This window comes from Drosophila busckii, unplaced genomic scaffold (assembly GCF_011750605.1).
Source record: "Drosophila busckii strain San Diego stock center, stock number 13000-0081.31 unplaced genomic scaffold, ASM1175060v1 hic_scaffold_38, whole genome shotgun sequence".
NCBI lineage: Eukaryota > Metazoa > Arthropoda > Insecta > Diptera > Drosophilidae > Drosophila > Drosophila busckii.
Genome location: NW_022872748.1, coordinates 1 through 14214, shown reverse-complemented (window position 1 = coordinate 14214; position 14214 = coordinate 1). Strand labels below are relative to the sequence as shown.

The following is a 14214-nucleotide window of genomic DNA, read 5'->3' as shown; positions in this document are numbered from 1 at the left end:
CTCCGTTATAAGCAGGACGATTTTAATGTCCTGCGTACAGTTGATAGCCCTTCCAAAGGAGCATCGATTGATACTGATTTGGTCCTGATCCTGCAAAGGATAACGAAGATATGCTGTATTTTATGTTCAGGAAAAAGTCCTTATATATCCGCTCCTGTAAGGATATTCGTCCTTGGAGTTACTAATTCTGGTAAGTCTCGCTGAGAGCTACCAGCATGCCAAAGGACATCGAAATCGTCCTTGTAGAGTCCAGGATAATAAGCATTTTGTGATTTTTGGCCATTTTTCCGAAAGCCTTGCAAAAATGTTGTATTTTGTAACTCAATAAAAATTATAACAAATAGCAACAAAACTTTTTGTTATGGGCATAACAATAACAAAAACAAGTAGTAGAACAACAACAATTACAACAACATCATTGTAGGCAATGTTTGGTGTGCTTTGGTTTTTGACTATTGCCGCCTGGAGGTATGCAATACTTTTATGAAAATACTTAACATAACTCAGCTTATTTTTAAAATAAAGTTTCAAAGCAGCTGCAGTTCAATTGTATTTCAATTCAATTTGCATTTGTGCATTCGAAATGAATTTAGTTCTTTGCATTTATTGATCTGGGATCATTGCCTAAATAAATTGTTCGAAAGCAAGTCTAATTTAAAATAATGCGACATTTTTCTTAAGCTTATTACTTGTGACATTTTGAAAGGCTTTGTGTTAACCACAAGCCATCTGCATAAACTTGAATCTAAGTTGCCAACAATTTGGCATGTGTGTGTGGAGAAATTTATGCAAAATGATTTACCTTTGGCAAGCACACAACAATTGTATAAATTTATACGCTTAGCAAAGCGTCAAGTCGTGCTAAATAAATGCATAACAGCTCTCAAGACGATTCGATTATGCAAAGCGCAGAGAACTTTTGGCAATGCAAGACATAGACTGTTTTTTATATATTTACAATTTATGCTTATATTAGGTAAAATAATTTATAAGCTGCGTGGGCTAATTAAGTCCGCCACACAAGCTAATGGGGCATTATTACAAGATGTCCAGCTCAGATGTTACGACGCTGCTTGCTGCTGTTGTTCGCCTGGCTGCCTGAAGAGCAATTTGTCGAGTCCTTAATTCAGTTTATGTGTGCGTTGGCGTTGGCGTTGAGATTCCCATGCGCTAAAAGCAAGCAAAAGAAATATTAAAATGAAATCTGTAAAAGTTGTCAAAGAAAAGGGTTACATGCCTGCCAGCAAATGAGACGCTGACTAAGGCAACAACAGCAACAACAACAACAAGAAGAGAGAAACAAAAAGAAAGGAGCAGAGGTAAGGATGAAAACGACAATGACAATGACAATGACTTGACATCAGTGTCTGAGAGCTGCGTATCGGGAACACTTAAACTTTTCAGCCCAAGCGCGCACACACACGCACACACACACACACTCGTAAAAGTTCATGAGACACACACGCACTTAGGTCAGCAGATACTTATGGATCTGTAACTCACACATGTGTATATTGTATCTAACATTTTATAGCATTTTTATGGCACACAAGTTTTGTATTTTAGCTGCCGCATTGCTTTAAAATATTTAAATTCAATGGCCATGCAAATGTGTGTGTGTGTGTGTAGTCAACTATGTAATGTTCTAGACTTTGGTAGCATGCAAATGTGTCTAAAATTCAGGGCAACAATAATATAATATTATTTAACAAATTATTGTAGCTGCTATTTTGATTGTGAATTTTTACTATATATAATATATTCTGTTTAAATAAAAAGTCTTGCCGTGCAACTCAAAGTTAATTTTTCGGTATTTGCCCCTTTGGCGCGCAAACTTTTGGTAGCCCTGATTACAGCCCAAAGTCCTTGTGGGGACAAGCAACAATACAAGTGCATGCTTCGCTTGCTGGCGCCCTAGCCTGTCTTAAGTTTGCGGTGTGATTTTATGTGCAAAACTTAAATTATACAATTTGAGTGCTATGAATACATTTTTCGGCCTCATTTGTTGTTGTTGCTTCGCTGCTGCTGCTGCTGCTGAAAGGGACAATGAGTTGCTAAATGCTTTGAATATTCTTTAGGCCATTCTTTGGGCCATGCATGCATAATACAAGTCAAGCGTGTATGTGTGTGTGTTGACAGCATGAGTATGTCATGTGGTTGGGCTGTTACTGAAACTCTGAGATTTTTAGACTGTAAATTGTTTTACATTTCATAGTTGCAACTGCAAGTTGTGGTTAGAAACATGCATTGAACATAAATTAAGCCAAGCAGCTGCAGTTTCGAAAATAAAACCACAAAAAGAACAACACAATAACAAACTAATAACATGCACATTAATATTTATAAATGTTAGACAACAATGTTGTTAACTAAAACTTGCAGCCAAACTAAATTATAAAACTGTGTTGGTGGTACACATGGCGTATACATAATTAATAATGACAACCAACCTTAATAATTTTGCAGAGCAGCTTCTATTATGCTATAAATGCTTTTCTTTCTAAACAGCCTAATGTAATCCTCATCTTCCAATAAATCTGGAAAGTCTACATTGTCATCAAATTCTGGCTCATCTGGTATAGCAATTGACTCTAGCAGTCCAACAATTTGCATTAAGCAGAGCAGCAAGAGAAACAAACTCATTTTACAAATGTTTATAGTGAAATTTTAAGCTAAACTAACTGCGTTAACAAATTGAGCTGCCTACCTTTAGTGATAGACCTCAGTAGTGCGCTCTGGCTCCATAGCTGGCGGCTCGGTTAGACGTTCGCGTGGTCCCATTGCATACGGCGGCTTGTCGTAGGTCTTAACATAGAAGGTGCCATTCTTGGGATTCGAGGGCTCGCCGCCCATGCGAAACTCTCCATCGTTGTCCAGCAGTATCCAATTGTGCTTGGACATGCGTTCGCAGCGTATGCCCCAGAAGCCTCTGGTGCTATTGATAGTTTCAGCAAAATAATCATGCGCGCGCTTATGACTGCAGCCATACATATAGCACTTCTTCTGATCGCGTCCAAAGTTGGGATAGAAGGTAGCATGCCCCACAGGCTGTTCGAAGCCCAAGCCCGTGCTGGTTTGTATGGACTCCACGTAGCGCGCATCGCTGGCATCAATGCGATACTCATCGCTCTGCTCGCGAAACTTGGGACCAGCTGGATCCAACGCGTATATAGTATTAAAGCGATACGGACGTATCTGCTTGCCGGCGCTGCCTGCAATTTGTGCGCCCAGCGAGTGTCCAATGAGATAAACATCATCGTATTGCAAATTCGCACGCATGTGCAAATGATTCACAAACTCCGCCAGCAGCGTGCCCAAATGCTCGACCATGTCAGCAACGCCAAAGTAGTTAACATTCGATGATATTTTGCTCCAATCGCACACAATTATATTAAAGTCCTCATAGTGCGGCAGCTCCACAACGTTGACTTCATTGCTGTCCTGATTCAGCTGCTCCTTGGGCTTGGTTAGACTCAAATATGCGCTCTTCACATCGCGATTCAATGAACCCTTGCCCTGACTCATCCAGCCGTGTATAATAATTCTGCAATAAAAAAGTATTTATTTAATATTTGTTTAAAGCTTATCTTATCTACGCGTTGTTATTTGCTGAATTTATAGTTAACATTTATTATTAATGCACAATTTGTGTTAAACAGTTAAAGTTGTTTGTTATAACAATTTGGTAGCATTATCTGTTTGTATTTGGCCAATGTGACTCATTGATAAGCTGCTAAAAATGAAATGAAAACAAAGTGTGTAAAATATCGCGCCGAGATAAATGCGCAGCATAGTCGACTAGGCAATACCCTATATATTAAATTGAATACACAACTTATAAAGCAATTTAGTTGCTACTGAAAGCAATTTATAAATTTTAATTATTATAATTGCATTAATATGCCCTTTTGGCATTTAATTTGCTAAAAACCAAACCAGTTTGAACAATATGATTCAACAAAACAACTGACAAAATAAATTTGTTTACAGCTGTTTGTCTTTTATAAATTAATTGACAAACTATTAGCTTCTATAACAGATGAATAAATTGTGCAATTAAAGCGCAAATTAAGCATAAACAATATATATATATATATATATATATATATTTAATGTGTGTGTTGGCTTTGTTAGTTTGTCTATTTTGCCAATTGAAAATGCTGCTCATTGCAATCTTATTGTTTTAATCTAATGAACTGAACTCGCTGGCTACGTGTGTGGGTAATTACCTTGTGGGATGACGTGCATCAAAGCCGGAACGCTCCAGCGTCGCATCGTCCCCCGGAAACAATTCGCGACCACAGTCCGGAAAGTCCCGTTTAAACAAATAGAATTGCATTTTAACACGTGCGCTGCTTGTGAACGGAATCCAGTGCTTGAAGAACTTTTTCCAAAACCCAGTGTCCATATATTTATTCGATTTGGTCAGCTTGTGACAATGCGGCGCATTGGGCGATTCCGTAGGCCCAATGTCGTCGAAGCTCTCATTGTTGTCTGCAGGCGGCGCAGCTGCAATTAAATACCATTAATAAAAACAGCAACAAATGTATATAATGTATTGTTATACCTAAAGCTAAGCTCAAGCTGAGCGCTGCTAATATGCACACTTTAAGAGCTATCATAGTTTAATAAATGATAAACACCCGCTTCTTAAGCGTGCGTTGCTCCAATAGAATAGATCACACTCAATCTCACACTAACACACACACAGACACGCACTTTAGACACTTGCCAGCAATTTGCACTGTCCCGTTCAATGCTGTGTGCTCAACTGACAAACAGCAGCTCACTCACTAGCGAAACTCCCATGCGGCACAGCTGATCGCTCAGCAGACGTTGCGTCGCTGCTGCTAACTGAGAGCGCAGCTTACTCTCACTCACACTCCCACTCAGACACTTTGCATTGCTGTGACACACTGCGGCTCACTCACTAGCGCAACTCCCAATTCGGCACAGCTGATCGCTCAACGCACGACGCGACGTCGCTGCTGCTGCTGCTAACTGAGAGCGCAGCTTACTCTCACTCAGACTCACACTCTGTTACTTTTTCGCTCGTTTGTTCTGTCGCTTGCGGCGCTCTCTTGCAGGCAGAGCTCAGAAGATAAGCAGCGACAGATTTACAGCTATAAACTCAGGCGCTAATTGCTTTGCCAACTAAATTGCTATGAGAAATGTATTTAAAATAAACAAATGAGCGCTGTACTAGCCTAGAATATAATAAACTGCTTTCAAAAATTATATATAATATAATAACTCCTATAACTTAGCAATTAAACTTAATTTATGAAGATTGCATTTAGTCATTAAATACCATTTGAAAATGAATTATATTATATTTGCACTTGCACTTCATTTAGAACTTGAATTGTTTAATTTATTAGCCTTAACATGCTAATATTTGCTTTTATCAGCGCTATATATTATATATATGTATTATATAATGCGCCGCACTAAATCAAACAATTTGCCGTGAGAAATTTATTGGCTTTAGCTGCTGGCCATTTGAGCAGCTTGCTCATAAATTTGTTAGGCCAAAGGCTTTTTGTTTTCTGTTTTGCAGGTAACAAATAATTGGCTTGGATGAAAAGAAAAAAAGGAACTTTATAAACGCGGCTAATTGCTTGGCACAAAACGGATTTGCAGCTTGGTTAATTATGCTGGCTCGTAATTTATTTATGAGTTTAACAAATGAAGCGACAAATTTTGAGCCACTTAACAAGTCAATCACACGGGCTGAGGTGGCAGCAACGTGAGGCAAGCGACAACACTCAACACCTTTTGGTCACGGCGCCTGAGCGACTGAGCCACAGTTTGAGCGTCGTCGGCATTTCAATTATGCAAATTCTGAGAAGGCAGCTTGATTAGAAAATCCGCAAAAACCCCTTGAGCATACGTACGCCGTACTTGGTGGAGCAACTGAAGCGTGGAGTGGGCGCCACGAAGGTCCTTCAGGGCTCAATCAATATGCGCGCTGGCTCACACTTAAGCAGCAGCAATTAGATGCCAGAAATTAATTGACAGCCCTCGGGCTACTTTTCAGCCCTCAAGTGGCCAAACGATTATGCATACTTATTATAGATTAGCAAGCCTTTTAAGCATGCAAGTGGCTGAAACTACAAATTAAAATCAGTTGTATAAACAAACGTTGCAAGCTGCAGCTGCCGCTGCCGCTTGTGGCAACAATGCTGACAAAAATACAAAATGTATAATCATAAAAATGTGTAATTTGCTAGCCCCCCACTTGAGCCACAAAGCTTTGGCTACCTGCAAAGCAGCACTTTACTTAAACACTCACCCCCAACTCCACCACTTACCCCTTTGGACTCTGGGCTTAACTTTTGCTGCTGGGGTGCAAAAACTTTTGACTTGCAACGAAAACTGTGTGTAAATCCGCAACTAACATTTTTAAGCATAACAAAGTGCGACGAGATTTACGAATAAATCTTTTGGTTTAGTCAACCGTTGCACTGGACGCTTATTATAAACTTGGCTTTGTTGCTGCTTGCGCGCTGGGTGGCAACTTGGCTTACGGACTTGGTTACGGCGTGCCAAACGCTGACTGCAGGCAACTTTTCTTATTGACTTAATGCAGTTGCCAAGTGCGCTCAACTGTTGCCAGTAGATTCTCGACAAAGAGCTGGCGGGACACAAAAAGTTTACTAGCGTAGACAAAAAGTCTGTACTGTGCAGTTAATGATCAAGAAATATTATAAATAATTAAATACTAAACGAAACTGAGCTAACGCTGCTCATTTGTTATTAAGCTTTGTGTATAAACTCAAATAAAAAAAAATTGGTTAGATTATTATTTTAAATTGCTAGCGTGTATCTTTTAAGTTTAGAGTTTAGCTGTTGGCAATGTGAACATGGACAGCGAGCTGAGAAGTACTTTGGCCATAGTAGCAGCCACCGCAGGCACCTTCTTTGCCTTGGGTGCTTACTATCAGCATCAACATGTTATCAGAAATATCAAAAAGTTGGAGCAACGCAATCCTCATGCCTTTTTTATCAGACGCAAGCTTTATGCGCTTGTAAGTCTTACTACTTTATAGTTAATTGCTATAACTAACGTACTCACCGCTTAGCTGAACATCTTCCGTGTGAATGAAAATGCAGAAGTTTATGAGGACTCCGGCGATGTCAGCTCGCATAAGCTGGGCAGCATTATGAAATACGGTTTCCCCAGCATGAACGAGATTAGCCTCAACGAAACGTTTAACTTTGTCACCTCCTTTGATCGTCGCAACTCCGCCATACAATGGATGTGTGAGCATATAGAACACAGGAGCAGCACGCCGACCAACACCAATCTCAATCTGCGGCAGACTCCGCTACATCAAACGGAGGCTGGCCGTGTTTTCTTCATGTCCAACATTAAACCCTTTCTGAGTCGCGGCTTCAATTTGCGCATTTGGGAGCAGCTGCAGCGCTATGTGCAGGAGGTGGCTCATGACTATGGCAGCGTCTATGTGTACACTGGTTCCATTTATTTACCACGTGAAGTCAAGTGCTCAAGCTGGTATCTGGAGTTTCAACCCGAGGATACTTCGCTGGTGGCAGTGCCCACGCATTTCTTCAAGGTGCTCATCATTGAGCCCTCGCGGCGCGACAATGCGCCCTATGCCGAGTCCTATGTGCTGCCCAATTTGAATATCAAAGATAATCTGGACCTGCGTATGCTGCTCTGTGATCTGCGCGACATTGAGAATGCCACAGGTCTCAAGTTTTTCGATGGTCTGGATCGCAATTTTGTCAACACGCAGCCAGTGCAGCAGCCCAGTGGATCGCAAACTATTGCCTGCAATTAAGTTGTTGTTAATAATTGTATAAGCTCTGTAAATTAGTTGGTAAATAATATAAAAAATTTTAAGTATTTAATAAACGCAGCAGCTGCTGCAAAAAATTTAAAAAAAATATCTTTTCATTTACTTAACTTACCCTCTATGTTGCGCCCCTGGCAGCTGCTACTGGGCGTGGCACTGAGCTTGGGCGGTGCTTTAAGCTGCTTTATAGCTGGCGTTTACTTTCAACATGCGCATGCGCAACTTTTGCTGCAGCAGCTGCTGGAGCAGGATCCTTATGTCTACCATGTCAGTCCCAAGCTCCAGGACTTGGTAAGGCGTTGACTACAACAAAAGGGAAGCAGCCTTATTAAAAATACACACAGTTTGCTTTTTTTCCTGCACACTTTGAGGCACACAATCGTCTGGGGCAATTGATGAAGTACGGCTTTCCTGGCTTGGATGATGTGCGTGTTTATAGCGATTATGTGCTTAGCTACGATCGTCGCAATCGCGTAGCCCACTGGGTGTGTGAGCACTTGGACGCAAGCAAGCTGGAGCCGCCTAGAGGCGTGGCAGTAAGGCGTAACCAGGCACGCTATCATGCGGACATGAGCGTGCCGTCAAATTTTCGCGCCACCTTGGCGGATTACAGAAGCTCTGGCTTTGATCGTGGCCATTTGGCTGCTGCTGCCAATCATCGCGCTCAGCAACTGCACTGCAACGAAACGTTTCTGCTGTCCAACATAGCGCCGCAAATAGGGGCTGGCTTTAATAGCGGCGCCTGGAGAAAGTTGGAGCTGTATGTGCGTGAGTTGACGGAGCACTTTGGCTCCGTCTATGTCATCACGGGTCCTTTGTATAAGCCCAGTCGACGTCATAACGGCAAGTGGGGCGTTGAGTACGAACTTATAGGCGCCAATATGGTAGCAGTGCCAACGCATTTCTTTAAGGTTATCATGCTGGAGTCGCGTCTGCCGCAGGGTAAGCCCTATATGGAGGCCTATGTGCTGCCCAATGCGCCAATATCAGAGCAGCTGAGTCTGCGTGCATTTCTATGCGATATACGTGAGATCGAGCACCACGCGGGCTTGCAATTCTTTGATGGCCTGCGGCGTAGTCAAATCTTTGGCAGCAATTTTCCCAGCGCTTCACAGGTATTCAGAGACTTTGATTAACAAATTTCTAATAAGCTTAGCACCCAATGTTTGTAAAATATTCCAAAAACTGAAAAATTAAAAGTTTATTAGCTTTCAATGTTGTCTTACTATGAAGCGTGTTTGCAAAAATGCGCGTTTTACGCCTTGGCCGGCTTTACGGGTTTTATGTGTGGCGTGCTGTTCCAGCAGGAGGCGTCTATATATCAATTATTTAGCTTAATTCACAGTGATCCTTATGTATATTATCATCGCCAAAAACTTTATCCAATTGTAAGTCACGCTTTGTTAAGTTGGCTGCGCTTGCATTTTCGATAAGCGATAACATTTCGTCAACAGCTATCGACATTCACAACAAATCACGAAGCACGCCTCTGGAAGAAGTCGCCTGGTTTAACGGATAGATTACGCAATTGCATTTTCTTTCAGCTCTTTGATCATATTCCTCAGCTTTTATTTAGCAAGCAAGTGACGTTGAGTACGCCTGATTTATTAGAGCTCGTCAAATATGGTCTGCCCAGCATGGAGAATCTGTATGTGCACCAGGACTATATTGTCTCCCAAGACTTGAGCACCAATGCGCCCAAATGGATGTGCGAGCATTTAAAAGGCAACTACACGAAACTTAGCAGTGATGATGACGGCGATGCGCTCAATCTACGCTATAACGACGTCTACGTTTTGAGCTGTGGCGCCACGCGCATCTGCAAAGCATTCAAGCGTGAGATCTGGCGTAAGCTGGAGCAGCATGTGGGCTATGTCACGGACAAATTCGGGTCTGTCTATGTCTATACGGGACCCATGTATATGCCACACAGTCGACCCGGCGACAGCTGGCACCTGGACTATAATATTGTTGACTGGATTCCAGTTCCAACTCCCTCGCATTACTTTAAAGTGCTCATTATTGATCCTGATCCTCAGTTAAAAGAATGCAGTCCTTATATGGAAGGCTATCTTATAGAAAACACAAGCGGCACCGGCTGCAGTCTTGACCTAACGGACTATCTTTGTGACGTGGCCGAGATTGAGCGGCATACGGGATTGCGTTTCCATGAAGGCCTGCAATTTGTAGTGCGTTATGAAAAAGAAAAATACCAAATAGGTAGTTCAATTAGTGGATTTAAAATTTTTAGCGAATCAAAGAACTCAGCTCACACTCATACACAAAATTACTTATAATATGAAATAGGTTGCCGAGGAATTTTAGAAAAAGAAATTTAAATGTGTAACGGCTATAAATATAACTCGTTACTTTCAACATGTAACAGCTGAGAGTATTTTATTTGCGGCTTGCGAGTTTCAAACATGACTGAACACTGTGTCTCTCTCGCACTTATGATTATTTGTATTGCTGCACTACTCGCACACTCAAAATAACCCGTAAGCGGCTTTACTCAGTGCTGCCAACTTAGCTATTCTGCGGCTACTTAATCTTATTGGGATAAAAGCAAAGCTACGGAATTGGAATTATGATTGATTAAGTATATAAGCAATTCAAATAAAATGAAATACGAATTTTACTTTTTCTATCTGCATGTATAAAGAGGGAACGAATTATATGCATTGCTATTTTGCTATACTTTTAGCTATTTTTGAGCTGTCGCCAAAGAGTTGGCAGCACTGGCGCTACTTCGTGGCAAACTGTCAGAAAAAAAACTAGCCAACTGACGTGGAATTGTAAGTTTGCTTTTGCTTTTAAATTTGTGCTTTGAAACGCGTTTAAACCGTGCACAACTTGAGCAATTGGACAGACACAAGGCTAACGGAAGGGCAGCAAGCAATAGCAAAGAGATTAACGTGTCTAAGGGACCAAACGTACGCGAACTTTGAGCTGCAATTTAAAGTTTTGTGTTTGTGTGCGTGTGTGAAAGTTGTGAGCCGTGAGCAATGAATCCCAATATGTACGGCGCGCCACCGCCGCAATTCCAACAGCCACTGCCACCGCAGCAGCAGCAGCAACCACAATTCGCTCCGCCGCCAGTAAGTGGAGCTCCAGGTTGGCCACCACAGCAGCAGCAGCAGCAACAGCAAGCGCCGCCTACAATGCAGCCACCACAGCAGCAGCAGCAACAACAACAGCAAATGCAGCCGCCTCCACAGCAGCAGCAACAACAACAACCACAATATGGCGCACCAACGTCACAGCCCTATGTCAATGGAAATTATGAGCAGCAGGTAAGGATTTCATCACAAGAGGATAAGATTGAGTTTGACTTGCCTAGAAGGGGTCTGTCTATATGTGTTTATGCTAACGAGGTCAGCTTGGCTGCCTGATAAGCATATTAAACGAAGCTGTGCTCATTGCTTATCGCCAACTCTCTCTTTCTTACAGCTGACGACATCAATGAGCGGCCTGGGCGTAAGCGGCAATCCACTGAAGCCCGCGATGCCACCAACTGCAGCACCACCAAACGCTGCTGCGCCGTACAATCAATTCAACTCTAATGCAGCGCTGCCGCCGACTTCGATGCCCACGTCGCAGCCCAGCTTTACAAATAACAATAACAATGCTTATGCAACAGCGTATGCTAATGGCTCAGCTGCTCCTCCACCAGCAGCAGCAGCAACGGCGACGTCGACAGCTCCGCCACCTGCTATGTTTGCGCCACCGCCCATGGCAGCGACGCCCACTTCAGCAGCAGCGCCAATGCCACAAAGCGTGCCCAGCGGAATGAATCAAATGACACTAAACAGCGCCAGCTTGGCGGGATTGCCACATATGCCACCGCCATTGAAGAATGCAGCTGGACAGCCACCTCAGCCTCAGCCTGCTGCGCCGGCACCAGTTTCTGCTCCCAATGCTTTTGGCAGGCCACCAGCTGCAGCGCCAGCCTTTGGCCAACCTGGCATGCCACCTCAGTCGCAGGTACAGCCCATGCCTAGTGCTTATGGTGCGCCTCCTCTTACATCAGCAGCGCCAGCTGGTCAGCCGCAAATGCCGCCGCAGCCAACTCCAGCTGCTGCGCCCAATGCCTTTGGCAGACCACCAGCTCCTTCGCAAGCTTTTGGACAGCCCGGCATGCCGCCGCAGTTGCAGCCACAGCAGTCCTTTGGTGCACCTCCTCCAGCAGCAGGCGGCTTTCCAGGCCAGCCACCTATGCCACAACAACAGTCCTTTGGTGCACCTCCTCCAGCAGCTGGAGGTTTTCCAGGCCAGCCACCTATGCCACAAATGCAGCCACAGTCCTTTGGTGCACCTCCGCCAGCAGCAGGCGGCTTCCCAGGCCAGCCACCTATGCCACAGCCAGGCGGCTATCCAGCTTATCCACAACAACAGCAGCAGCAGCCCGGCTATCCGCCACAACCCGGAAGTTATCCAGGTCAGCCCGGACCTGGACGTCCTGGCTTCAATGTAAGTGCAGCAGCAATAAATATTTCCAACAGCAACTCAAGTTTTTGCATTTTGTAGCAACCTCCTATGCCTGGCGGCTATCAGCAGGCGCCGCAGCCACGTCGCCTGGATCCCGACCAGATGCCCAATCCCATACAGGTGATAACGGAAAATCAGCAGACAGCGGGCGGCGTGTTTATGACCAATCAGCCAGGCTTGCTGCCACCACTGGTGACCACCAAGTTCGTGGTGCATGATCAGGGCAATTGCTCGCCACGTTATATGCGCTCCTCGCTTTACTGCGTGCCCAACACTGGGGATTTGCTCAAGACTACAGCGTTACCACTAACATTGAACATATCGCCGCTGGCACGCCTGGAGGAGGGTGAAATGGAGCCACCGATTGTGAACTTTGGTGACATGGGTCCCATACGCTGCAATCGCTGCAAGGCGTACATGTCGCCCAACATGCAGTTTGTGGATGCGGGCAGACGCTTCCAGTGCATGATGTGCAAGGTGACGACAGAGGGTAAGTCGTAGCTTGAGATTAACTAAAGTTGTTGTTACATTTAATTTTGTTGCAGTGCATCCGGATTATTATCAGCATTTGGATCATACGGGTCAGCGTGTGGACAAGCATGAGCGTCCCGAGCTGCTGCTGGGTAGCTACGAATTTCTGGCTACGAAGGATTATTGTCGCGTAGGTTTAGCTATAGATCCCATATAATCCTGCCACTGATTGTCTTGTTTACTTCTCAGAATAACACGCCACCTGAAGTGCCCGCTTTTATTTTTATACTCGACGTCAGCTACAACACCATCAAGTCCGGCCTGGTGCATTTGCTCTGCTCGCAGATCAAGCATATACTCAAGCATCTGCCGCTGGATCAGGGACAGCAAAAGTCGCAGGTGCGCGTTGGATTCATTACCTACAACAGCACTGTGCACTTTTATAATATAAAGAGCAGCTTGGCGCAGCCACAGATGATGGTCGTAGGCGATGTGCAGGAAATGTTTATGCCGCTGCTCGATGGTTTCCTCTGTCATCCGGAGGAGTCAGCAGCGGTTATTGATGCGTTGATGGAGGAGATTCCACGCATGTTTGTAGACACCAAGGAAACGGAGACTATACTTTATCCAGCTATACAAGCGGGTCTGGAGGCGTTGAAAGCTTCGAATGCCAGCGGCAAGCTGCTGGTGTTCAGCTCCACGCTGCCCATAGCTGAGGCGCCAGGCAAGCTGAAGAATCGCGATGACCGCAAGCTGCTTGGCGGCGACAAGGAGAAGACCGTGCTGACCCCACAGACTACAGCGTACAATCAGCTGGGCCAGGAGTGCGTGCAGCAAGGTTGCTCCGTCGATTTGTTTGTCTTCAACAATGCTTATATCGATATAGCCACCATTGGTCAGGTGCCGCGTCTAACTGGCGGCGAAGTCTACAAGTACACCTATTTCCAAGCGGAGCTCGATGGCAAGCGTCTGATCGAGGACATCATAAAGAACGTTTCGCGTCCCATTGCCTTCGATGCTGTGATGCGTGTGCGCACCAGCGCCGGCATGCGTCCCACTGACTTCTATGGACACTTCTTCATGTCCAACACCACAGACGTGGAGCTGGCCAGCATTGGTAAGTGCACACTTCAACTATGAACTTATTGCATTTTAATTTCCCCAATTAATTTACAGACTCCAGCAAATCAGTCAGCATTGAAATCAAGCATGACGACAAGCTGGCGCCGGAGGAGAATGTCTATATCCAGGTGGCACTGCTGTATACATCCTGCAGTGGTCAGCGACGTTTGCGCATTTTAAATCTCGCCTTGCGTGTTACTGTCACCATTGCGGATGTATTCAAGAGCTGCGATCTGGATGCCATGATGTTGTTCTTTGCCAAGCAGGCGTGCTTCAAGCTCATGGAGCATACGCCCAAGCAGGTCAAGGA

At 44.4% G+C, this 14214-nt stretch overlaps 5 protein-coding genes across 6 annotated transcripts; 4 read left to right on the top strand and 1 right to left on the bottom strand.

Annotated features, from left to right (window-relative positions):
- Window positions 1-568: 568 nt before the first annotated feature.
- Window positions 569-7368, bottom strand: LOC108606251 (phospholipase A1 2). Of its 2 annotated transcripts, none has more exons than XM_017996202.2 (4): window positions 7079-7368; window positions 4230-4509; window positions 2708-3544; window positions 569-1170 (listed from the first exon to the last, which is right to left on the bottom strand). In XM_017996202.2, the coding sequence occupies exons 1-3, from the start codon at window positions 7272-7274 to the stop codon at window positions 2710-2712; spliced, it is 1311 nt and encodes a 436-aa protein (XP_017851691.1). In that variant the 5' UTR covers window positions 7275-7368; the 3' UTR covers window positions 569-1170; window positions 2708-2709. The 2 variants fall into 2 exon arrangements, with proteins under 2 accessions (XP_017851691.1, XP_017851699.1); XM_017996210.1 differs by lacking the exon at window positions 7079-7368 and adding an exon at window positions 4568-4779.
- Window positions 7365-7808, top strand: LOC108595383 (endonuclease G, mitochondrial). The gene has a single exon (XM_017980612.1). It carries the CDS (start codon window positions 7365-7367, stop codon window positions 7806-7808), a length of 444 nt encoding a protein of 147 aa, XP_017836101.1.
- A 92-nt stretch (window positions 7809-7900) lies between these two features.
- Window positions 7901-9021, top strand: LOC108606228 (endonuclease G, mitochondrial). The gene is made up of 2 exons (XM_017996137.2): window positions 7901-8114; window positions 8168-9021. Exons 1-2 carry the CDS (start codon window positions 7944-7946, stop codon window positions 8957-8959), a joined length of 963 nt encoding a protein of 320 aa, XP_017851626.1. The 5' UTR covers window positions 7901-7943; the 3' UTR covers window positions 8960-9021.
- Window positions 8979-10225, top strand: LOC108606221 (endonuclease G, mitochondrial). Its single transcript, XM_017996122.2, has 2 exons — window positions 8979-9211; window positions 9278-10225. The coding sequence occupies exons 1-2, from the start codon at window positions 9038-9040 to the stop codon at window positions 10118-10120; spliced, it is 1017 nt and encodes a 338-aa protein (XP_017851611.1). The 5' UTR covers window positions 8979-9037; the 3' UTR covers window positions 10121-10225.
- Window positions 10226-10576: 351 nt separating this feature from the next.
- Window positions 10577-14210, top strand: LOC108608338 (protein transport protein Sec24C; the record flags this gene model as incomplete). The annotated part of the gene is made up of 6 exons (XM_033294812.1): window positions 10577-11116; window positions 11274-12293; window positions 12351-12801; window positions 12857-12972; window positions 13032-13899; window positions 13959-14210. Coding segments are annotated over exons 1-6 (2995 nt in total), but the record flags the coding sequence as incomplete, so codon positions are not given.
- Between the last annotated feature and the right edge of the window lie 4 nt (window positions 14211-14214).